At 38.4% G+C, this 26,537-nt stretch overlaps 1 protein-coding gene and 1 long non-coding RNA gene across 3 annotated transcripts in view; one reads left to right on the top strand and one right to left on the bottom strand.

Moving 5' to 3' along the window:
- Positions 1 to 3,584: 3,584 nt before the first annotated feature.
- On the bottom strand, positions 3,585 to 5,347 carry LOC127526300 (uncharacterized). The gene is made up of 3 exons (XR_007933927.1): positions 4,950 to 5,347; positions 4,189 to 4,277; positions 3,585 to 4,108 (listed from the first exon to the last, which is right to left on the bottom strand). It is a non-coding gene; the product is annotated as an uncharacterized LOC127526300 (long non-coding RNA).
- Positions 5,348 to 5,716: 369 nt separating this feature from the next.
- ippk (inositol 1,3,4,5,6-pentakisphosphate 2-kinase) overlaps positions 5,717 to 26,537 on the top strand; it is a 115,456-nt gene continuing 94,635 nt past the window's right edge. Inside the window, exons 1-2 of one of the 2 annotated variants that reach the window (XM_051921497.1) lie at positions 5,717 to 5,981; positions 18,963 to 19,022. In XM_051921497.1, coding sequence (XP_051777457.1) covers positions 5,901 to 5,981; positions 18,963 to 19,022 — 141 coding nt within the window. In that variant the 5' untranslated portion in view covers positions 5,717 to 5,900. The remainder of the gene's footprint in view (positions 5,982 to 18,962; positions 19,023 to 26,537) is intronic. The other variant, XM_028824281.2, reaches the window with a different exon arrangement.

Here is a 26,537-nt window from a genome sequence, read left to right on the forward strand (position 1 = left end):
ATGGTAATTACATTGTCTTTATAATATTCTCAGACTGACAGCTGTGATTGATCGACTTTGTGGGGACAGACAGACAAGCATGTAAATCTATCACTTTGTACAGTTTATGAAGCCAAACTGTTACTAGCAGAGCAGTTTTTTTCTTTCTCAAGAAATTCAACTGAAAAAGAGTAAAGATCTGTAAAAGTGGTTCATGTGTGTTTTAGGGGGCTGGAATAATAACTCTTCAGCTAGTCAGTTCCAGGCCATTTTCCGTCGTCTCATGGTTCGGTGTGGTGCCTCTCCAAGCACATCTGGAAACGTGGCAGCACAGGATGAGACTGTCTCCCTGTCTGCCGTTGAGATGTCCTCTACACCAGCAGTAGCAGAAGAAGAGCTTCCATCCCCTTTTGCAAATATCCCTGCAATTGTGTGTGACCATAGTTACTTACCAACCCGCTTTGGTGGCCTCGTGGAAAATGCCCTTGTTTACATCTCAGGGTTTGTCGTTCAACTGATTTTGAAAAAGCTGTCCTGTGATGTGTGCCGTGCTAGTTTGGTAACAGATGCTGTACCGGCATCATATGATCAAAGCTACCACTTGCTCACACTAAAAAACAAGGAGGTTTGATGATTCCTGCTGAGTTTACTGTTAATGTTGGTCAAATTAGCTGAGCGTGTTATCCGACAGTCGACATTAGGGCAAGCTGTCACTGTATCTTTGATCAATCAGTTTGTTCGGGCTGAGATTGATTTAGATGATGTATTTTTTCTCAAGGAGCACATTAAGGAAACACAGTTTGAAATTGACAATCATCATTTTATGTTCATGTCTTTAGTTGTATCTGTCTTCCACAACCTAAGGCCGCACCATATTGCCAGACTGAATACTCTCAAATTACAGAGTGGCAACACACGGAAAAAGACAGTTCTGTTTCAAGGATTTTAGATCTTATCCTGTATATATTTAAGTATCCACATTGTGTGTGTGTGTGTGTGTGTGAGAGAGAGAGAGAGAGAGAGATTGAGAGAGGAATAAGTGAAATGTTTTCAGAAATTATTAAGCCAATTTGTATACAATAAAATTGTTTTTTATGTCATTGTGTTAATCAATTCACTGTTAAAAGAAAGACCAGACTGCGAGTTGCAGTCTTACTATTTTGTCTTTCAGACATTGGTCAAGTTTTCGTCTCAATAATTGCCATTATTAGTGTATAAATGGATATAAATAATTGCATTTAAACGATTCGCCAAAATCTGTTGTATGTAAACGACACTGTTTTAAACATTATTGTTTTTTCATCAGAAAACCAGGTTTCCATGTCTACCTGTATTAGTTTAAATGGCACTTTTGCCACACGCAATACGATGGACGCGCTGACGTATCGTATCGACTGGGCAACACAGTGAATGCGGCGTGTCGCCACCCGATCTGCGTGCCTACCAGATTTGCGCGCGCAGGCGTATTGAAAGCCTAGCATGCCGTAAAGTGTTCACGCATGCGTTAAACAGATTGGGCAGCACCGTAAAGTGAGCGATGACGTTTTCGTTCAATACATATGCAATAACACACTCCGCATGCGCTTAATAATAAAAAAAAAATATATACTAAACATTTCGCTTTACGGCACGGATCGCTCTCAACTGCGCATGTCGATACACAACGGGCAGTACTGTACAGTATTTTCGTTGAAATGCCGTAGTAGTTGACCATAATGATATTATTAAATATTCATTGTACGTTCTGTTTTCACGGCTGAATTAAGCTGGTCATATTCCTCGTTATACACGTTAATTGTTTATCACTGAGATCGCTTCGTTTAGTTTACATAGCACTTCTTTTTTCAGTTCCCATTGTACAAAGAAGTATTTAACCATTGTATATGTTATTATAGTCTACATATAAAAAATAAATGACAGTTTTAAAAATAGATGTATTCAAGTACTTATTGACATTGAGTAACGCAACGAAATTACTCGCGTCAACTTCACGTTGCATTTAAATTCCAATGTGAAATAGTTCAGATATATAATACAATAAATAAATAATGAACTAAAAACTGAGTAATCATACAAAATATGTTCAAAATCTTGGCAAGATGCCATATATAATGTTAAAGTAACCAGGATGGATTATTATTGCATAAATGCACAGCAGTATAGATTACCTACACTACCTACATTAATTGTACATGATCAATGAAAACCATTTCAGATTGAGGAGATATACGAGTTCAATAAGTTTATAGCAGTTGGAAAAAAGTTTTTTTTTTTTTTGTCCATTTGTAGCATACAGATTGATAATAATAATAATTCTTTGCATTTATATATCTGAAATGCCTGCCAGATGGGAGAAGCTCAGACAAGTTCTGTCCAAGATGAGTGTTCTCCTTGATGATGTTTTTAGCCCTTCTTACACAGGGAATCTTGTATCGATGATCAAGTGATGGCAGTTCAGTTCCATTGAACGTCTTGTGATGTTTTTATGATCCACCACAGGGCTTTTTTGGCAGGTTTGGTGCAGCTGTTGTACCAGGCTTTCATGCAGTTAGTCAAAATAAGTGTGTATATATGTAAAAATGAACTGTTGATGCACTTTTCATCCCTGGAAAAACTCTTTAAAAATAACTTTACATATTATTAATGAAATACACGTCATAGGGCATCATGGTTTACAAAATTTTGTTGCGGTGATACTAATGGATTGCATAAACAGTCTTTTTAAAGAAAAAGAAATCTTCATTTCATGTCTAACCCACATAAAGCACAACCCCAGCACCATCTTCTGTGATACTATTGCTCGTCTTGTACTCAAATTTAAATGGCTTTTATTCACCCATATAGTGTCTTAAATGTGAGTTAATAACTGAATAATGAAAAAGGAAACACTTTTCATGCAAATTTTATTGAATAAATGTTATGAGAACAACAAAAGTGAACAATGTGAGAACAATGCACCTAAAAAAACCATTTGTCAAATGTACAAAAAAACCCAAAGAAGTAAACAAAATCACCACATAGCTTTAACATATTTTACCCAGAGCACAGAAAATTTAAAGTTACATTGTTTTGCTATTTTGATTATTAAAATTATTCCACAGATAACTTCTAACATATTTTAATACTAATAAAGCCCAAACTGCTAAACTGCTTAACAAATATATATAACTTTATCAAAACGAAAAAATATATATACAATTTAAAAGTACACAAGAGGAAAATTGAAAGGTCCTTCTCCTTAAATATATCTGATGGTCAGATGGCCCTGTTGAAGAACACAAAAAGGTCCAGTTGGTCAGGATGATTGACAAAACGTCTCAGGGTCACAAGGTCACAGCCTCCCCAGGCCCCTGTGGACATTCTCAGCAAGCATACTGTTGTGGTGTTAATCCAATTGCAGCTCCATTTCAAGAGGGTCTTCAGAAATCTTCTCTCTTCAGCACCACAGTCAGTTGCACGAGACTTGACCAGGGTGCATGGCAAAGGGCATCACGGGAAAAAAAAAAGAAAAACAGCAAAAAAAAAAAAAAAACAATTGTTATTATCTGGTGTAAATCTTTCTGTGTATGCAGTTCCATTCATAAACCAGAAGTAAATCATAAACTGATAGAAATGGGAATTAAGCAGAGGTGAAGTTTAAAAATGGAGTTTTAAAAGTATTTGAAAGGTTTTTCATTTATAGCCGGCATTCTATATTTTTGGTGTACATGTGCAAGCTGCTTCACCAGTTCTTTCATAAGCAAATTAGTGGTTGGGGATTAAAGATTACACTGAGGAGTGTTGGGGGAGAGACAGTACCAAATACAGGAAGGGACTAAACTGTTCAGAGCTTTTTATGTAATGAATAGTATAGTACTTTAAAATCAATTGTGAAGGAGACAGCCATCCAGTTTATTAAAGCTAAGGTCAAGTAAATGAGCTTGGAATATGGAGAAAAACAAAATGTAAACAAAACAAGATACATTACCCCAGAATACTTGGCAATGACGCAGTAGATTCAGACCCAAGACTCAAATGAAGGATTCTGGAAGCACTGGGCAGTAGCATCATCTTCTATTCTAACAGATATCACAGCATTCCCTCCTTCTTTAATTGCTGCCCTATCTTTCAGTTAAATTCTTCCACTTCACTAAGGCAAGTAAAATATAAAAATAATAAACAAGAAATATTTAAACACTTACTTCAAACATTCCTAGACTTGACTTTTACCTGATACTGTATTCTGGGCCACCAAGAAATAAGTCTTCTGCCTCCTGTCCTGATACACCCTGTAGAGCAGCCAGGGCATGGGTGATGGACTATCCAAAATTAAGAAAGAACAGAATACAAAAGTTGCTTGCATGTAACTGAAATATGACCACATCACATTATAAGTGAAGGCATACACCAATTACCCAGTAACAAAGCATAATACCCCTAAGAATGTGTGCTTTATTTTGCAAATGAAACAGCCTGGTTTTGTTTCTATTGAAACTCATATAATGAGAAAAACACAACAGTTACTGGGATTGCGAGGATTCACACACAGACTAAAATATTGTGGTCTAATGTTGGGGAGTTGCATAAGAAAAAACACATTTTAACATTCGTTAGTGGATACCAATTTACTTCTCTCTTTAAAAGAATTGTAAAATTTAGACACCTGATCTGACATACATCTACGCAGTTCAGATTTTCATATTCCCAAAAAGAGAAAACCTACTAATCCATTAATCAAGTATAAATCAGTAAATAACAGGAAAGTCCACCTGAGCAGTTTTTTTAATAACACAATTTATTAAAAGTTTTGCATATTTCAAAACATTCATGCGCGTTCATTGAAATCACCAGCCTATTTAAAACGGTAAATTTTGTAATATTCCAATTATTAAACAAAACGTCAGATAATCCTAAATATATCTAGATTATATTACAGTATATACTGTATTCTCAAAAATTGAAAAGCATTCAATAAACATTACATACAGTACCTTTAATCATAAAATTCACGGACACACGTCGTATTTCACTTCGCTCTCTGACCGTTAAATTGTTGCTAAATTCTTCCCGTAAAAGATATTCTTTCAAGTCGTTGTAAAATTGAAAAGTCTTCATTTTTTCAAGAAGTGAAAATTATTCTGCTACCAGGAGAAAAATTCAATATGCTCCTATTCTCTACAGCTTTCTTCTTTCTCCTTCTCACTCGAATGGCGAAAGTTCTATTTGTTAATGCAGACCGGGAAATTAAAATCCCGTGGTAACTTTTTTTCTCGTGTGTCGTAAAACATTGGACATGCGCAGAACAAATCGGACAGCGTCGTGAAATGAATTTTAATTAAGCAGAGAGCGCGTGCGCGAGACAAATCGGATGGGGACTCGTGTCGCAAAGTAAAAAAAACGCAGATCGTGCAGGGTCGCACTAGTTAAGCTCTGCGCATGCGTGCGCAAATCGGGTAGGCACCGCAGATCGGGTAGCGACACGGTTCCGAATCGTCTACCACACGTCGTGAACGCGGCATTCATTTCCGTAATTTGGCACTACTGACCAATCACATCGCGTGATTTTTGACGTCATTACATAGCTCCATTTGGAACGGCTCTTATTACATAGTGGCAATCGAATAGGCTGTAAGGTGTAGAATGAGACAGTGTGATTGACATTTTACACAGCCAAGCGCGTTTCAAAATGCTGTTGGTTTTCCGCAGCAATCAGCTTATGAGAGGAGTTAGTTAAAAGGTTATTTGTTAACGAAACCAATAGGAAGACACTTCCTGAAGCAGGCCGGTAGTCCGGCAGGTCGGTGTGTTAGTGGGCCAAAATAGAAAAAAATCGGGCTAATTTTCCCCAAAATATACTTAATGGTTAGAGTTTTAAAACAATTTTGTCTCTGTTTAAGATAATTAGAAGTTCCAACTTGTGGGTAACGCAACGAGTCAGTGTTATGGAATTGGACCAAATGGATGTAAATGAGTGGAAATATCACGGAGAAGGAAACAAGAGTCTGGTTGTGTCACATTTACAGGTAAGACTATCATTACGTAGTTCGAGGACGGAAAACTAATGGGGTCATTTACAGAAAAATTCCAGCTGAGTCGTGGAGTAGCGATCCGGTCTGTCCAGTGAGGTCAAAAGAGACGGACTCGATAGGGGAAACTAATATGAATTTGTGTGTTTAAACAGTGGTAGGGCTAAGTGTGTCGCAGTGAAAAACTTCTGTTTCAACTTCCTTCTGTGGCCCACCGAAACCACACGTTCTGTTCAGTGGAAAGAGTGGCAGTTTAGCCTAATCATTTCAACTTGTACCAATAAATAATTCAAATACCTAGAAGGACGAAGTAGCTGCACACCAAATGATGTTATTCGTCACCTATGTCAGTCTCAGTGAATAAAATAAGAATTGACCCTCGTCAGGTTTCAATGCGTTGGCAGTTTTTCCGCTTAGAATCCACTTAATAATCCACCTTGCAAAGATGTGAAATCTGCACGCTGCATATGTCGATTATAAACAACGAGGACTTATTTTGTTACTGCCTTGTGTGGTTCTTTTTGATTAGCACGATAACGTTGCGCCTTGCTACTAAATTACTTGTTATTTTTGTGTTACATGCTCGTGTGAATTGTCGGTGGTCAGGCAGTTAACAGGGCAGAAGATTTAAGTCTCGATTCTAACGTTATAGCTCCAGCACATGCATTATGACACCTTGTTACTTTCTTTTATGAATCCTCATATGTGGTGTCAATTGTCTAGGACCCTCTTCCTGTGTATTAAGAGTGAAGTGCTTAACAAATCATTTTCAAAGTTTAAGGGCTGGTGAAAAAAAAACTTTTTCTGATATTCAAAACTGTAAAATTCATAAAATTATCATTGTGAAGTTATTTTTATTTGCGTTCATAAAAACAATAAAAAATGATTAGGATGTTTTCACCATGTCACATTTAAGTACAGCGTTGAAAAGAAAAATAATTAAAACTTAACAAAGTATACAGCTTATCCTTTTATTCTAAATGGGTTTAACATAACCTTTTAATTGATGTGATTTTTAAACATGTTAAAAAAAAAAAAAATTCATTGACTTACATGCAACTTCTCTAGTTTTTGGTGGCCTGTTGTTTGTACACTTCTTGTGGTGCATCTTTATTAATTATCCAGCAGTAGGCCACCGTCATACTAACATCCCAATATACTGGTACCCCCTTCTTCCTGACGGAATTCTTCACCCAGCTCTTAACTCACCGTACCAAGATTTTCAGAGAAAAATAATTGCGAATCCAAAAAGTGAAATTTGTGACTCGTGTCACAACACAATTTGTTTAGCTTAAATAATTTTCCAGAGTTTCATTATAATTTGGATCTTTATTGTGACTTAAAAACTTAGAAATTACTTCTTTGAGTGATACAGAAGTGCCGAGCCATTAATTGCACCATCAAATTCTGCAAAAGTGATTGGTTTTCTAATATAAGGTCCAGCAAGAATGACCACTTTCAATTTATCTCAAGACAAACCCTGAATTATTTGGCACATATATATTAAACAGGTTCCATCTTTGTTAGGGCTTTGTCAGAGCACATCATTAAACCAAGCTTAATGTGAAGTAGTAGTAGTAGTAGCAGCACTTTACCAGGATTCACCAGGTGAGGTATGATGATGTTTTCCACCTCATAAAATGGAAATTTTATATGCCCTTACTGCTGAAACAGTTAGATACCCAGAAGTTTCAAGCCCCCATATGCGAATCAACTGAGCTTATTGTAGTTGATTTTTCTTACTGTTTTATTTTTAACATAGATTTTAATATTAGAAAATATAAAATTCAAACATCCTTTAGGGCAAAGTCTTGGTTTTATAATGTGAGAACAATAAAAAAAAACCTAAAAAATGTGTTTTGTGAAAATGTTATGTTAAAAAAAACAAAAAAACACATGAAATAATCACAAAAACTTTTTTTCAACATATATCTGTGAATCTTTTCTAGCATTAACTTTGTTTTCCTGAATCTTTTCAGTTTTGTATTTCTTTGTTTGTTTGTTTGTTTATAATGCATATTTAAAAGGATATTTAATAAGATACAGTCATAAACAACTACTTAATTTGTATAAAGCAAAAATAACAGTTTAGGGACCCCTAACAACAAGAAGCTTGTTTCACCACTTTTTATTACTCCTGCTGATGAGTACCTTTTTTTGTTAAGTTTACAGTGACTTTATTTTGCTGAATATTTTGTAGACATTTGTGTGAAATTTACCCATAACAAATTACCAACTGTACCACTGTGTTCTTGTTGACTGCATTGTAAAGTAATAGTCTCAATAAACTCTACTAATTGTCTTTATAAATTTAAACACTTCAGTCATGTCTTATTTTAATCTTTTTCCTTAACACGAGAATTCCTGAAGCCTACAAAAAAAACTTGTAATCCCAGCCCACCTTAAATCCCTTTGCACCTGTCCATCACTGTCTTTTGTTTTGTAAATGCGTTGATCAGCACAAGCAGCAAGAAGCCTGCTGTCCCATCCCCTGTGTTGACGGAGCTCACTTCGGGCAAAAAGTTCTCCCAGCTCAAGCCAAGGCTCTTTATCTGTGTGTGATGTGCCTTGAGTTGTGTAGTGTAACTAATATAGTATGTCGTTATTTGGAATACATACAGTGGGGCAAAAAAGTATTTAGTCAGCCACCAATTTTTTCAAGTTCTCCCGCTTAAAAAGATGAGAGAGGCCTGTAATTTTCATCATAGGTATAACTCAACTATGAGAGACAAAATGAGAAAAAAAATCCAGAAAATCACATTGTCTGATTTTTAAAGAATTTATTTGCAAATTATGGTGGAAAAAAAGTATTTGGTCACCTACAAACAAGCAAGATTTCTGGCTCTCACAGACCTGTAACTTCTTCTGTAAGAGTCTCCTCTGTCCTCCACTTGTTACCTGTATTAATGGCACCTGTTTGAACTTGTTATCAATGTAAAAGACACCTGTCCACAACCTCAAACAGTCACACTCCAAACTCCACTATGGCCAAGACCAAAGAGCTGTCAAAGGACACCAGAAACAAAATTGTAGACCTGCACCAGGCTGGGAAGACTGAATCTGCAATAGGTAAGGAGCTTCGTGTGAGGAAATCAACTGTGGGAGCAATTATTAGAAAATGGAAGACATACAAGACCACTGATAATCTCCCTCGATCTGGGGCTCCACACAAGATCTCACCCCCTGGGGTCAAAATGATCACAAGAACAGTGAGCAAAAATCCCAGAACCACACAGGGGGGAATCTAGTGAATGACCTGCAGAGAGCTGGGACCAAAGTAATAAAGGCTACCATCAGTAACACACTACGCTGCCAGGGACTCAAATCCTGCAGTGCCAGACGTGTCCCCCTGCTTAAGCCAGTACATGTTCAGGCCCGTCTAAAGTTTGCTAGAGAGCATTTGGATGATCCAGAAGAGGATTGGGAGAGTGTCATATGGTCAGATGAAACCAAAATAGAACTTTTTGGTAAAAACTCTACTCGTCGTGTTTGAAGGAGAAAGAATGCTGAGTTGCATCCAAAGAACACCATACCTACTGAAAAGCATGGGGGTGGAAACATTATGCTTTGGGGCTGTTTTTCTGCAAAGGGACCAGGACGACTGATCCGTGTAAAGGAAAGAATGAATGAGGCCATGTATCGTCAGATTTTGAGTGAAAACCTCCTTCCATCAGCAAGAGCATTGAAGATGAATCGTGGCTGGGTCTTTCAGCATGACAATGATCCCAAACACACCGCCCGGGTAACGAAGGAGTATCTTCGTAAGAAGCATTTCAAGGTCCTGGAGTGGCCTAGCCAGTCTCCAGATCTCAACCCCATAGAAAATCTTTGGAGGGAGTTGAAAGTCCGTGTTGCCCAGCGACAGCCCCAAAACATCACTGCTGTAGAGGATATCTGCATGGAAGAATGGGCCAAAATACCAGCAACAGTGTGAGAAAACCTTGTGAAGACGACTTACAGAAAACGTTTGACCTCTGTCATTGCCAACAAAGGGTATATAACAAAGTATTGAGATGAACTTATGTTGTTGACCAAATACTTATTTTCCCAATATAATTTGCAAATAAATTCTTCAAAAATCAGACAACGTGATTTTCTGGATTTTTTTCTTCTCATTTTGTCTCTCATAGTTGAAGTATACCTATGATGAAAATTACAGGCCTCTCTCATCTTTTTAAGTGGGAGAACTTGCACAATTGGTGGCTGACTAAATACTTTTTTGCCCCACTGTACATTTCATGTGTCTACAAAGATTTGGGTAAGTGTAGGATGAAAGGAAATGCAAGAAATGCTGAACACATACCTAAAGCAGAAACTTTTTCCATGTTATACTAATAATGATAAGTGTATAATGTGTGAAGACTTTAGTCCAAATATCAAATAAACATGCGCTTTTATTCAAGAACAAGTATTCTTGAATGGTGCAGAGGTAAGAACTGCTGCCTTATAAACTGAAGGTCCCGGGTTTGAGACTGGGTGCTCTGTGTTTTGAGTAGTGAGCTGCTATTATTATTATTATTTATTTATACAATATAATAAAAACATACTTTTGATTTGACTTAGTGCTGGGCGGTATGACTAAAATTCTGTATCAAGGTATTTTTCAAAATTATACCGGTTTCATGGTTTTTGACGGTATTTTTTTCCCATGCATGAGTGGATGTTAACCACATTTTCCACTGGCTAAGAATAACCTATTCCACTGTCATGAGAATTGTACATTGTACAAAAAAAACATTTTAATGTGCGCACAAGTATTAATACAGGTTTGCATGGCCCCATAAAGTGATAGTTTCCAAGGGGGTGGCACTAATGACGAGACAGAATCACATTGCATGACAAATGCAGTCAAAATATAGAGCCTGTTTATTGAACAAATGTTGCAAACAACTTGAACTAAAATTTTGACAACATATTTTCAACCATCCAAAGAGGCATTTAGACTTAGTAAAATATCCAGAGGTGATTGTCCAAAGTTGTATTGCACTGAACATGTCTTAGAAAAAGAATAAATAGTAAATATTTGTTGTAAACCAACTACACTTTCTGTTAATGTTAACAATCTCTGTCCACTGACACGTTAAAGTGACTTTTTAAACTTAACCATTATTAAACTACATAATATTTAAACTAATAAATAATAGTGCAACTTCCAGTAATAATACTATTACTTCAAGACTTCAAGCCCAGGTGCATTGCACGGTATTCACCAAATAAAAATAAAATAAAACAAGTGCAACTTGTCATCTTTACCAACTGAACCATCATTAAGGCAAACTGCATTAATATGGACCTTGCTTTAAGCTAAGCTATATACATAAACTAGCAAAATACCCGCGCTTCGCAGCAGAGTAGTGTGTTAAAGAGGTTATGTAAACATATATATACATATACATATATATACATATCTACATATATATATATATATATATATATATATATATACACATATCTACATATACACACATTCATAAACACACACATATACATACATACATACATAGTGCGTTGTAACATGGGCTGTGATTGTTACATGAGAGGGAGACGACAAATCACAGCTTCCCGCTTTCTAATCGGGCCTGTGATTGGTGCTTTGACGGATGCCCAGATCCCACAGTATCTCCCCTTAGAAGAGGCGTTAGGCAAGTGTAATTGATTAGCGGTGCTGCAAGTTTAGCTTTACACCCGTTTTTAAGGCTTATTGACTGAAAGGGGCTTTCATGAAAAAACTTAGGGCTTTGCTACAGGCTACACCCTCCACAAGTTAAGGAAGTAAAAATAAAGGTATATATTTCTGTTTTATTTAAAGCTTTTAAGTTTGTATGCGGGCAGTATGGTGGTGCAGTGAAAGGTGCCAGTTAGGAGACCCGGGTTCGCTTCCCTGCGTGGAGTTTGAATGTTCTCCCCGTGTCTGTCTGGGTTTCCTCCGGGTACTCCGGTTTCCTCCCACAGTCCAAAGACATGCAGGTTAGGTGCATTGGCGATTCTAAATTGTCCCTGGTGTGTGGGTGTGTGCGCCCTGCGGTGGGCTGGCACATTGCCCGGGGTTTGTTTCCTGCCTTGTGCCCTGTGTTGGCAGGGATTGGCTCATGTATTTAGGATATAGCGGGTTGGATAATGGATGGATGGACATTTGTATGCATAGCCCCATTTGCCCGTTTTCGTTTTTTTTCATTCTTCAGTAATATTTCAGCAAACCCGGAGCTTGTCAGTTCAAAGGTACTGACACCACTGTGTGACCCTGAGGAAGTCACTTCACCTGCCTGTGCTGCAAAAAACCAAAGTAATGTAACAAATTGTACCTTAGATGTTGCAAGTTGCTGGAATAAAGGCATAAGTCAAATACATAAATATGTATTATACACATAGGAACTATTCATTTATTTTCAGTTAAGTCATCTGCAGCAAACCTTTATAAATGAGGGTTTCTCCTTTTTAGATAGTGCAAACTGTTTCTTCTTCATTGAGGTTTTCTCTTGGAGAGCTTTTTTCATTTCATTGAAAATTAAAGCAGCAGCTGCCAAAATATGTAGCTTTCTTATTAATTTTTCAACATTGTGTAAAATAACTATAAAGTAACATAAAAGGTTTAAATACTCGTTATCCTTTTACACTAAAATATTACTAAAGAGATACAAAAAAAGTAAAATGCATATGTTGTTTTTCTTTAAGGAGATTAAATATTACTGAAGAAAAAAAAAAAAACCTAAAACAGCCAAATGGGGCTATGCATACGAACTTAAAAGGTTTAAATAAAACAGAAATATATACCTTTTATTTTTACTTTCTTAACTTGTGGAGGGTGTATCTTGTAGCAAAGCCCTAAGTTTTTTCATGAAAGCCCGTTTCAGTCAATAAGTCTTAAAAAGAGGTGTAAAGATATTGACAATAAGCTATGCAAACCCACCAAGACATGCAATCGTTTAAATCAAGGCGCGAGTCGAAAAACACCATCCGATACTATTAGTTAACGATTAACACATTTCTATATGTATTGTAAGCATACAATACAACTGATAATATGTTGCGCTTATTTATCTGGTGTACCGACATTTTTGTGCATTCAACGGCTGAAATCTAACGTGGTTTGTGCCCTTCAGAATGAAAACAGTTTGTATTTAACTTTTTAATAAAAAGCGAGCTTTTAAGTCTGAGAAATCACTCTGTAAATGCACACGTTTAATTCTTTATCACTTCGAACAACTGAACTATCCAGAACATTTCAGGCATACATCCAGCATTCAAACTATGTATAAAAAGCACAACTGTTAAAGGAATTCAGCATTTCTTAATTGAAAATGTTCCTTTAATCCTCAACATGTCTCAATGAGTCGTTCTGGTGGTTTTACTTGACATTTTGATATTCTGGTTAATTGTGTTTGCAGTTGAGATGTTCTTTCCTGATTTATACTTGTTTTCTCGTTAATATTTGTTTCGCTGGTGTTAGTGTTCTGATTAGAGATTATTGGTCCTTTGATGTCTTGACGGTTTCTTCTTAGAACAGCTCCTATTACGCAATTCCGTCACATACTGGTCTATTGTTTCTCCGCTTTTCTGGAAACATGTAAAAAAACTTGTGCCGCTCAAACATCACATTGCGCTTTGGGTTGCAATACGTTTCGAATTTTTCAACTATTTTGTTCAATTTCATATTGTCTCCATCTTCTTCAAACTGAAAATTGTTCTACACCTCTAGCGCCTTTTCGCCAATTACATGTAGAAGCATAGACGCTTTCATTTTTTCACTTTTCCTATCTGCTTCAATCGCAGCAAGATACAACTCGAATCTCTGTTTAAATCTTTTCCAATTTTCAGCTTCATTTCCCTTTAACTGGAGATTTGGTGGGGGCTGTAATCCTAACATATTTTTTTTTCTCTTTTGCTAGAACGTCTTAGCGCTTTTTGATCACGTTTTCAGGTTACTCACAGACACGCGACTCGTTCAAAAGCTGAACCTCTTCTTCAGATTCCTCTTCCAATCCGCCACTTCTGACGCCATGTAGTGATCTTGTTAGGTTCGTAGTTTAATCAATACACAGGTTTGAAAGATATAATAACTTTTTAATAGACAGACTTTAGAGACATTTACTGTACAAGTTACTAATCGTTCTTTAGTTCACACCCATTCTCCTACTTGCATCGGCATTCACAGGCATTACTAATCATTCTGTAAGTATCCCTTAATAGACCTTACTAATCAACTATCATTACAAAATCCAACGGTGGTTTGTGCCCTTCAGAATGAAAACAGTTAGCATTTACCTTTTTAATAAAAGGCGAGCTTTTAAGCCTGAGATATCACCCTGTAAATGCTCACATTTAATTGCACATGTGTTAATATGTATGCTTACATGGTATTAAAAGACACTCAAAAATTAATGTCATTTACCTTTGTTCCCGCGTTTGATAAAAGGCGAGCTTTTAAGCCTGAGAAATCACCCTGTAAATGCTCACATTTAATTGCACATGTGTTAATATGTATGCTTACATGATATTAAAAGACACTCGACAATTAACGTCATTTACCTTCGTTCCCGCGTTTGATTCGTGCTGTAAATCTCTTCCTTGTTTTTAGTTCAAGTGATTACGTAGGAGGCGTGATGACGCGATACGTGACTCCGCCTCCTCCATTAGAGTATATGGACAAAAAATATGTTCCAGTTATGACCATTACGCGTAGAATTTCGAAATGAAACCTGCCTAACTTTTGTAAGTAAGCTGTAAGGAATGAGCCTGCCAAATTTCAGCCTTCCACCTACACGGGAAGTTCGAGAATTAGTGATGAGTCAGTCAGTCAGTCAGTGAGGGCTTTGTCTTTTATTAATATGTATAGATGACAAATTTTGCCAATCCAATCTCTTTGCAATTTAAACTAGTCCTCACTTATTATGCGAGTCTTCTGTGAAAATACCATCTTAGCATTTAGGCTAATTAGATGGGAGAATATTTTCTTTCAATTATGATTGAGACCTTTGACATTCCAGCTTACTTAATTAATTGTTTGGTCAGAGAAGGCGCTGCTTGAGTTTTTGATGACATTATATAATCTTAAGTAAAAGTTCTGCGTTTTATGCATGACTGTTAAAATACCCATGGTTAGCTGTTGCCGAATCCATCCATCCATTATCCAACCCGCTATAGCCTAACTACAGGGTCACAGGGGTCTGCTGGAGCTGGAACCAATCCCAGCCAACACAGGGCGCAAAGCAGGAAACAAACACCGGGCAGGGCGCACACACACACCCACACACCAAGCACACACTAGGGATAATTTGGGATCGCCACTGCACCTAACCTGCATGTCTTTGGACTGTGTGAGGAAACCAGAGTACCCAGAGGAAACCCATGCAGACATGGGGAGAACATGCAAACTCCACGCAGGGAGGACGTGGGAAGGGAACCCGGGTCTCCTAATTGCGAGGCAGCCACCATGCCACCCTGTTGCTGAATGTCTTTCACTATTACTACTACTTTCATATGTGGTGTAATTTTCCCTCTTCTCTTTTGATTCTTGGTGGACAATACTACTTCTGCTGTCACATCTGATAGTAACTAGCTCAACATTTTGCTTTCTTGGCATTCATGGATGGTTGTGAATGGAGAGTAATTCTCCAGTTTTAAAATCTTTGTTGTTCAGAACAGTTCACATGTATGTCACTCTTTGCAAAAAACAATCAAACTCTCCTTGACCATCCACACATTCACTGTCTCATGTAACCTAACAGGATAGACTACTGTGTGTGTGCAAAGCAAGTGCATAGGTGAAGGTCCTTACTGTGGGATGGGTCTGAGACGGAGCGTAGGGAAGTAAGGTGCTGAGCTGAGAGGGGTGTGCACATGCATGTCAGGGTTTGGATTTCAGAGCCGCCCATTTAACGTTATCTGCATTTGCATAGTTAGATGTGAGCAACTTGGAGTTTATTCGCCCAGTCCCATCCTGGTTGCAGCTCCGGGGGAAATGTACTTGATTCCCTCCTGATATGATCAGTTTATAAAATTAATATGTAAACTCGTATATTAAGTTGTAATAAAAGAGAGAACAAAACTGAAAATAAAAAAAAACAAAAAAACATCTTTTCAAGTACCGTACATTTACACTGGCTGTTGCACACTCGGATCAAATGTACAGTGACACTCATATATTTAACTCAGGTGTTTTCCATTTCTTCTGATCATCCTTGAGATCACCTTCATTTGAGTCCAGCTGTGTTTAATTATACTGATTGGACTTGATTAGGAAAGCCACACACCTGTCAATATAAGACCTTACAGCTCACAATGCATGTCAGAGCAAATGAGAATCATGAGGTCAAAGGAACTGCCTGAAGAGCTCAGAGACAGAATTGTGGCAAGGCACAGATCTGGCCAAGGTTACAAAAAAATTTCTGCGGCACTTAAGGTTCCCAAGAGCACAGTGGCCTCCATAATCCTTAAATGGAAGACGTTTGGGACGACCAGAACCCTTCCTAGAGCTGGCCGTCCGGCCAAGCTGAGCTACCGGGGGAGAAGAGCCTTGGTGAGAGAGGTAAAGAAGAACCCAAAGATCACTTTGGCTGAGCTCCAGAGATGCAGTCAGGAGATGGGAGAAAGTTGTAGAAAGTCGACCATCACTGCAGCCCTCCACCAGTCAGGGCTTTATGGCAGAGTGGCCTGTCAGAAGCCTCTCCTCAGTACAAGACACATGACAGCCCGCATGGAGTTTGCTAAAAGACACCTGAAGGACTCTGAGATGGTGAGAAATAAGATTCTCTGGTCTGATGAGACCAAGATAGAACTTTTTGGCCCTAATTCTAAGCAGTATGTGTGGAGACAACCAGGCACTGCTCATCACTTGTCCAATACAGTCCCCACAGTGAAGCATGGTGGTGGCAGCATCATGCTGTGGGGGTGTTTTTCAGCTGCAGGGACAGGACGACTGGTTGCAATCGAGGGAAAGATGAATGCGGCCAAGTACAGGGATATCCTGGACAAAAACCTTCTCCAGAGTGCTAAGGACCTCAGACTGGGCCGAAGGTTTACCTTCCAACAAGACAATGACCCTAAGCACACAGCTAAAATAACGAAGGAGTGGCTTCACAACAACTCTGTGACTGTTTTTAAATGGCCCAGCCAGAGCCCTGACTTAAACCCAATTGAGCATCTCTGGAGAGACCTAAAAATGGCTGTCCACCAACGTTTACCATCCAACTTGACAGAACTGGAGAGGATCTGCAAGGAGGAATGGCAGAGGATCCCCAAATCCAGGTGTGAAAAACTTGTTGCATCTTTCCCAAGAAGACTCATGGCTGTATTAGCTCAAAAGGGTGCTTCTACTAAATACTGAGCAAAGGGTCTGAATACTTAGGACCATGTGATATTTCAGTTTTTCTTTTTTAATAAATCTGCAACAATTTCAAAAATTCTTTTTTTTTGTCTGTCAATATGGGGTGCTGTGTGTACATTAATGAGGAAAAAAATTTATTTAAATGATTTTAGCAAATGGCTGCAATATAACATAGAGTGAAAAATTGAAGGGGGTCTGAATACTTTCCGTACCCACTGTATGTGTTTATTGTATAATAGTAATAATATTAGCAGCTCAATACTCAAAACGTTAATTCCGGGAAGTGGCCAGGATCGAACCCCCGACCTGTTGATTATGAGTCAGTAGTTCTTACCATTGTACTACCAAAGCAGTCATTCCAACGACATACACTATCCCGATTTCTTTTTCTTCCGTTATATTTGTGAATAAAAGCACACTTGTTTTGTTATACTTGAACCTGTTTGTGAAAGTGTTATTCTTATTCTGACCTTAGTTATCTTGATGTTATTAAGGGAATTATGAATTCTTAGAAATATAAAAGAATTCCTGAGAATGGGGTCAAGCCATCAATTTGAAAACTCAAGCTAGGCACAAAGTGGATGTTTCAACAAGACAGTAATCCAAAACTTTAAAGCAGGTCCACTAAAGAATAAGTTGTGAAGAAGACATTGCTTGCTCTAGAGTGGCTACAATAAGGCCATGACCTGAATCTGATTGAAATACTGTGGATGGATCTGAAGAGGGTTATTCGTGCAAGACATCCTGTTAAACCTCATACAGTTGCAGTGCTTTGTAAGAAGAGTTTGAAAACATTTCTCCAGTAAAATATCAGATACGTTATAGGAAGCAACTGTGTCATGTTATTGCTGCTTAAACAGGATCCACAAGTTACTGACAGAAAAGTGTTAATTTATTTTTGTACACGGTAATATCTGAAGATTTGTTTAAACTCTGTTTCTTCAAATAGTTCATTTTGTGGGAAGTCTTCATTTAGGACTTACTTGGACTTATATGTATTCCTTAGGTACACGTTTATATAGTATCTTGATAATATCTAAACAAAATCATAGGTTTGAAGTGTTCACAAAATATTTGTCTCGCGTATCTTCTCATTTAACAGAAGTTTTCTTTTGTACATGTGAGTTTCCAATAAAATGAATACTTTCTCGGGGTCTCATAAGTGCAAAGTGTGTATGACATTGTAAAGGGTAGACATTAACATTAGATAGACATTAGGCATTACTCATTAAAATCTATTAATTCAATGAATGGAATGCTGACAGCAAGCACAAAATTAACATTCATCTTGAAATGTGCAGCTGGGTGTATGGAGTAGAAGGAGGTAACAAAATAACAAAGATGTCTTCACTTGTTGCAAAGTGTGTATAAGCTGTGCTAAGTGCAGTACATATAATGTCATATGATAAATGGTCTTCAAATCCATGAGAACTGTTGTTAAAACAGTAGTTTGCATTTGCTGTTTTATCCACAAATCTTTTAGCCATTTTGGATTTTTTAATGTTTGAAAGACAAATATAAGTAAATTGTTAACTGGGGCAAATTGTTACCAGAGGCTCAAAGAAGTGATGTTAAGGATGTCCTTTGTCATTTTCTTAAAATTAGATTAGTTACTTTGTTTTATCAGATTTGGTAATTTTTCTTTTCTTTTGCAGCGCTCTCAAGTTTTTCGATTTTTGAAGTATCCTGCAAGTGATACTGAAAATTTGTGCAAGGTAAGCTGTAATTTGTTTGACCTTAGTTAAATTTTATTTAGTAAATACTTTTTACAAACTCTTTGCTTACTTAAAGCTCTAAGTTATTTAATGTATTTAAAATTGTTTTAGAACACTAGAAAGACACTGAAATGACAGAATAATGTTTTGGATTCTGCCACCTTTTTTTCCACCTAAGTGGATGATGGTGCAGATACATGTCACAACTTTTTCAGATATTTTTACAATACGCAACGTATATCCCAATATTTAGAAGTTTGCTTGTCCTATTATCCTACATTTCCTGCGATTAAATAAAATAAACAAATTGAAATTTGAAAGCAGCCCCACAGTTGAAAAAGGCTTTGACAAAAGCAATGAAAGATGCTGTGTGTGTGAGTTAACAAGTTGTATTTTTTAAATTCCATATTTGTAAAAAAAATAATCTTAGTGAGAGTAGCCTTGTACAACACCTTGAATTCCAATCAAAGTAATATGAAAAATTTGTAATAGTAAAAATAAAATTCTTATCCAAAGTAATCAGTCTTGAGCTATGATCTCTGGAATGTTGTCAGTATTCACCAGTATGGAATGCTGTCTCTGAAGGTAAACTTATGGAATCTCACTCACTCATCAACAAAACCAGTATCTATTGTTAAGTTAAATAGCTAGCCTAATAGGGTGGATGAGTTACTAAAAATGAAGTAGTGTATTGGAAACAAAAAAGATGCATGGTCACATTGTCAAAATGGAAAAAAAAAGTTTGGCGAAGCTCATTCGATTAGAAACTGTTGTTTGTGTGCTGTTGACTACCAGCTTGGTTATCTGTTCCACTCTGTTGACCTCCAGCATTTGCAGCTCTGAAAACTGATGCCCCATCTCACCCTACTCTGATTGTGGTTCTGCACACTCCAAGGAGAAATGTTCGTCTTGGATATTGTCGTTTGAATTTAAAATTTTCTAATCTGCTCCTCTATCTTCATGTTAATACATAACAGATAGATAGATAAAACTTTATTTTTCCCTGGTAGGAAATTTGACTTTTCCAAGTCAGGTCATGTTTGGGAGCATGCACAGGTACAGTTTGTTGCTGCACCCACTACACGAAGAAACAACTCAGGATCCCGGTTGGCAACCCCCCATGCAGACACGTGGTTCAGTCCCACCGTCCGGAAATGACCCTCTATCTGCCGCAGTCAGGTGTTATGTGGTCCACTTGGGTCCCCAACAATGAAGATTTTACGAGCTGGATCACCCTTGGAGGAAACGCGCCACATGGCTGTAGTGCTGTATCTGATGCACCCTCACAATGCAGATAATTTGCCTTGAGCAACCTCTCATTCGAAACAAAGTCAAACCAACAGTACTCGAGGATTTTCCGGAGAGACACAGTACCAAAGGAGTCCAGTCTTTGTCTCGGGTCACTGGATAGAGTCCATAAGGCCTTGATCTTGGTTTTTATCCAGGACACTCGCAAGCTCAGACACATAGACCCCTTGCTCAGTCTCTCGAGCGCCCCGATCAGAGCCTCCATTGACTCCGCGAAAATCACAGCATCGTCAGTAAAGTCAAGATCCGTGAATCTTTCTTCACCAACATATACCCCACAGCCGCTGGACCCCACGACCTTGCCCAACACCTAGTCCATACAAGCATTGAACAGAGTAGGAGCAAAAACACATCCCTGACGAACCCCAGAATCAACTGGGAAAAACAGAGATTCTGCCTCCACTCTGTACAGCACCAGTGTACAGGCCGGCCATGATATCCAGCAACTTCGAGGGGATCCCGCGAACCCTCAGGATGTCCCACAGGGCAGCTCAATCAGCTGAGTTGAGCGCTTTACGAAAATCGACAAAGGCTGCAAAGAAACACTACTGATATTTGCATTTGTGCTCTATGAAAACCCTCAGTGCCAGGATGCAGTCGATGGTAGACTTCTTAGGCGTAAAACCAGACTGTTCTGGTCGCTGGTAGGTGAGCAAGTGATGACGAATCCTTTTTTGAGGACAACCCTAGCAAGGACCTTACTCTACACCGAGAGCAGTGTTATCCCCCTGTAGTTGCTGCATTCCAGGCTGTCACCCTTCCCTTTCCAGTTAGAGATGACAAGTCCCGTTTTCTCGTCAGTTGGGATGATGCCAGTCTCTCAAATGGAAGCAAAGATTGCTTGCAATGCCAGGAGGACAGCCTTACCACCAGCCAGGAGAAGTTCACCTTGGATACCACAGATCCCTGCAGTCTGGGTGGTTCACAGCTAATTGGAGGATAAATAAAGAAAAATACATAAATAGGTAGATAAGTAAGTAAATAAATCACACTTGGGCCTGAACACACACTGGAATGACTATAAAGCAAGAAAATTCAAAAGAAAAAAGCTCTGACTTGGCAGTCACAGTCATAGTGAGGCATTATACAGACGTATTGCTGTTGGTGTAAAGGAGCCCCAGTAGCGTTACTTGACAGACTTCTGTTGAATAATTAATTGGCTGAAAGTACTTTGTGTTAGTTTGTCAGAGAGAGTATATGTGGCATTGTTCATAATGGCACTCAGTTTTGTTTTAATTCTATGATTGTTCTGACCTCCAGGGAGTCCATTTTAACTTTGTATACTTTCTTTACTTATTCAGATTTTTTTCTCTAGCAGCTTTCTCTCCTTCCTTTTCTTATATCAGTGTAACACCTAAAGTATCGGCACTTAAAACTAGAATATCTTAAGCCTACGAAAAAACTCGTAATCCTGGGCCACCTTAAATTCCTTTGCACCTCTCCTCATCAGCGTCTTTTGTTTTGCAAATGTGTCGATCAGCACAGGCAGCCTCCTATCCCATCTCATCCCAGGTACCCCCAAACAGAGCTGAAGTCAGTCGCAAATTTCTTCCCGCTCAAGTCTCTTTATCGTGGTGTGAATTGCCTGGAGTTGTATTGGGTAAACAATATATTATTTGGAATACATTAACTCATTCAGGGCTGATGTCAACTTTTGTCAAAAGGAGGAGTTGACAATGGTAATCAACTGTAAACTGACAAAACCAACTGTTTCGTTGGACTCTCATTGCTAGAAGGAAAGTTAGATTCATTGGTTTGACTGAGATTACCTGCGCTCACGTGAGTAGCAAGGCTCACATATCGGCAAAAATGACAGTGACATCTGGCGAGAAATCGAAGCAAATGTGAAAAGCAGAATACTCTGTGGACGACGTCTTGCCTATTATTTCTGAACTGGACTATGACTTGTCGGACTCTAATTTTGATACAAGTGATCAAAAACGAATGTGAGGTTCTAGCTTCAGCTGATTGGTCCCCAGCTAGTTGTGGTACTGACAATGTTCTCCAGGGAGGACTGCCACTTAACAATCAGAATGTAATACACGGCGACTGTGATTGCTGCTGCTGTAAATTTGGGCTACTTGTAAAAGTTGGCTATTTTTTTTTATTCAGTTTTATTCTGTCAGTGACGTTCAGTTGGTACAACGAACTTGCCTCTCCCACTCAGAGTTGATGTCATTTATCTCTATTCTTTTCACAAGAGCAGTGATGACCACAGTTGGTGCTGTGGCTGACGCCTGCTCAGAACTATTTGTTGTACCAGCAATCAAAGACACGATTTCCCTGATCACTATCAGACAGGACAAAGGCAGAACCGTAACAACTGACAGCTTCTTCATAACGCTTTCACTGGTTACTGGACTGCTGCACCGCAACGCAGCTCTGCTTGGCACCATAAGTAAAATGGGACTTCCACCTGCAGCTAAAGTCACTTTAGTATGCGAGCAAAATCGCCATGGTAATGTTTAGATCTGGCAATGCCATGCTGACAGTTGGGTTTGGGGTTTATGGAATAGCAGGCTGCTTGTGCTTAATGACACATTTGCTAAACAAAAGACGCTAATGAGGAGAGGTGCAAAAGAATTTAAGGTTGCTCAGGATTACGAGTTCTTTCGTAGGCTCCCAGGATTCTAGTGTTAATTATATCCACTTCAAGCACTGATTTGAATATACTACTGTACATTCACATCTACGGACTTTAACGGGAATACATGTAACTGGCAGAAAACTCAAATAGTACAGAAATACTTTTCTTGAGTGAATGGCGTAAACAAATAAAAATGGTAAACCTTAAATTATGGTAATAGATAAATCTGTACTGCTGCATACTGGTTAGCAATCTGGGGCTAGAGATTGTGTTGACAGTAGGAGTAGGATCGCTGTGCAGTGGGATTCTCAGGTAGATGTTTCTTTGGAAACATTGGAAACAGTGGAATATCGCTGTGGATTCCAGGTATTAACATTACTGGATGTTTTAAACTGTGGAGTGGGGTGCAGAAACATTCTTAGCATGCTGTGTGGTCCATAATTGGAACAGCAAAACACAGTACAGAGATATTTGCACTGTGCTCCAAGGCAAAAACATCAAAGCTTCTAAGTGGTATCCTTCCTCCCCCAGATGAAAGGTAACAACTTAATGTAAATAGTTCTCAACCCTTTACAGTTTTCCCTAATGTTTTCATTTATAATATGTTGGCCATTGACTCAAGCTCCAATAAATATTGACGCGGTGTTCATTTCCTTTACCCCACTACAGTAGGTCACTATAATTTATGCTCAAATTTCATATTATCCTGCTGACTACCTATTTCAATTCAAAAGAATGCACTTTCCTGTAAAACTGTATTTTGCAATGACCATTAACAAAAGACAAGTTAATAGAGAGAGGTTGAGAGCATGTGCTGATAGTGCATTGCTGCACCCACCACATGACAAACCACCTGGATTTTGACTCTAATGCAACGTGTGACACCTCAACACCACACTGGAACAGTGTGAAGTTTTTATGGTGGCCAGAGTCCCAGTCCTGCCACCAACACCCAAGTATTCCCTGCAAGTTGCAGGAGCTGCTTGCAGGGCTGGATGCAGATTAATGTCATACCCAGGACGAAGGAATTGCAGGTCAGGGGCCCAACAACGTCTCTTCTGGCGTTTAGAGGATTCAAACTGGCAACCTTCTGATTGCTGGCGCAGATCCCTCGCCTCAGAGCCACCACTCTGGCAGCATAGGTAGTCAACAGGAAAAGTGAAAAAAAACCAGGAATTTATCTGATGCAGGAAAGTTTTCCTCATGTGCAGTTGTGTAGAGCATGTCCAACAGTAAGCAGCTTCAGTGACCTAATACTGTTTTTACTTGGCTCACACCTTTATCAAAGGCAGTGTACAACATTTGAGATACAATTGGTTACATTCCTTTTATTTTTACAATTGGAGCACAGGCAGGTGAAGTGACTTGTCCGTGGTTATACAGACATGGGGAAATTTGTTGGTTCATTACAACACATTGAGAAAGTTCTGTATACCTCCTGAAAAGTGATTACAGTGACTGAATGAAAAGCAGTTGCTCCATGTATACCTGTATGTCTTTGATATGTCATCGAGTAAAGCAAATCAAGTGTAAAAAGAGAGAAAGTATTGCTTATTCTACAAAAATATTCTAAAAAAAGGCCCTAGAAAAGATCATAAATAGTTGGATTAGAGTGATTTTTCAAAGTAGCTGTTATCTTTAATTAGTATCACACACGTCTCCAATTGGGCAGTCAGTCATTCAGACAATTTAAATGCAAAAAAAATAGTCACTCTGCCGCTTCGTATCATCGAGTGTCCCACACTGAACATGGACAAGAGAAACCAAAGGAGAGAGTTTTCTGAGGATATCAGAATGAAAATTACAGACAAGCATGTTAAACGAGTAGGCTATAGGATCATCTCCAAGCAGTTTTGTGTTCCTGTGACAACAAATGTTTTTAAGGTGGTCTATGGGAATGTAGCCAGCCTTCCTGGATGCAGCAAGAAGAAAACTGGCCCCAGAGTGGGCAGAAAGATGGTTAGTATGGTAGACAATAAGCCAAGGATAACTTCCAAATTCCAAAGTCAATGTCCACCAGTTTCTGATGTCTCGCATCTGTCGCTTTTTGGGTGACTGGGCTCAATGGAAGAGGAATCCACTGTTGAATGAAGAACATAAAAAAGCCATACTGGAATTTTATAAATGCATATTGACAAGAAACTATTGCTCCTAGGAGAATGTCCTTTGCTCAGACAGACAGAGATAGATTGGGAGCATAAACTGATGCAGCGCATTACCACAACCACCACACGTCAAACCACCCAGATTAGAACCCGAGTTCAGTCGTTCAACGGGTGACACGTCCGCACTCCACTGGAATATGTTGACCCTGTGTTAACCTATATATGACAAATAAACCTAAACCTAAACCTAACCTGAATAGTGTGAGGTTTTCTTTTTTACAGTGGTTGAGGTGCCAAACCTGCTCAGATGAGAGAAAACCGGAGCATTTTGGATAATCACATCACCTCAATGTTCACAAATTTAAAAAAAAAAACAAAAAAAACAAAAAAAACCCCCAAAACTTTCAAGAAATGAACACCATACCTATTGTAAGACAGGGAGGAGGCTCGGTTATGTTTTGAGGCTGATTTTCTGAGTCTGACACAGCATACCTTTAGTCTGCACAGGGAACAATGAAATCTCAAGACTATTGAGACATTGTGGAATGAAAAGTACTGCCCAGTGTCAGAAAGCTCTGTCTCACAGGTCACAGATCCTCCCAACAGGGTGGTAATGACCAAAATACACAGACAAAAACACTCTACAATGGCTAAGAATAAAACATCTGAAGTGGCATTCTATGAGCCTTGATTTCAATCCTATTGAATATTTATGGAAAGAATTGAAACATGCAGTCAAGAGAAGGCACCCTTCAAACCTGACACAACTAGAGCAGTTTGCTTAGGAAGAATGGGCCAGACTACCTGTTGACAGGTTCAGAAGTCTCATTGAGAGCTGCAGGAAACACTTGTTTGTAGTGATTGCTGTAAAGGTTGTGCAACAAAATGTTAGGTTAATATTTCTAACATTTTTATCCGTGCCATTTTCATTTGTGTTATTTGAAATATTCTTTTGAATCAAGACTGTTCTTGCTAAATACGGAATAAACAGTGATGGGAGCCAATTGTCAGTTTCAAGTTATTTTAGAGTAACCGTGGGTTCATTTTTTTTGTGGAGGGGGCCCAAAAAAGTTGTCCATGTCTGTATGCATAAGCTCATTAAATGATCCTTGCATTTTTATTGCATAGCATTGAAATCACCTTCTGTTTCATGATCCCCCAGAAAGAGCAGCTGCTTGCTACTAGCTAGCGTGACAGCCAGTGATGTAATGCAGTACACAATGAACCATAATTTAAACATAAGATGGTAAAGAAATTTGAGTTGTATTTAACCCCCTTTGTCATAACCCCGAGTGTGTCTTTTTGTCAGAATTCTATGCAATTACAGTTAAACCCAAGTCACACATGGGGTGACATATAATTATACACTTTATAGTGTCAAGTACAAATAACTATGAGACAGTATTCTGCTGCCATCTAGTGGATGAAACAAAAATCATGCTGTACAAAATCATGAATATTTCTATGCATTCTACCACTTAATGGTAACTGTATTGTAACTGATCAGTTTTCATT

Source organism: Erpetoichthys calabaricus, chromosome 18 (genome assembly GCF_900747795.2).
Source record: "Erpetoichthys calabaricus chromosome 18, fErpCal1.3, whole genome shotgun sequence".
In the NCBI taxonomy this organism is placed as follows: Eukaryota; Metazoa; Chordata; class Cladistia; order Polypteriformes; family Polypteridae; genus Erpetoichthys; species Erpetoichthys calabaricus.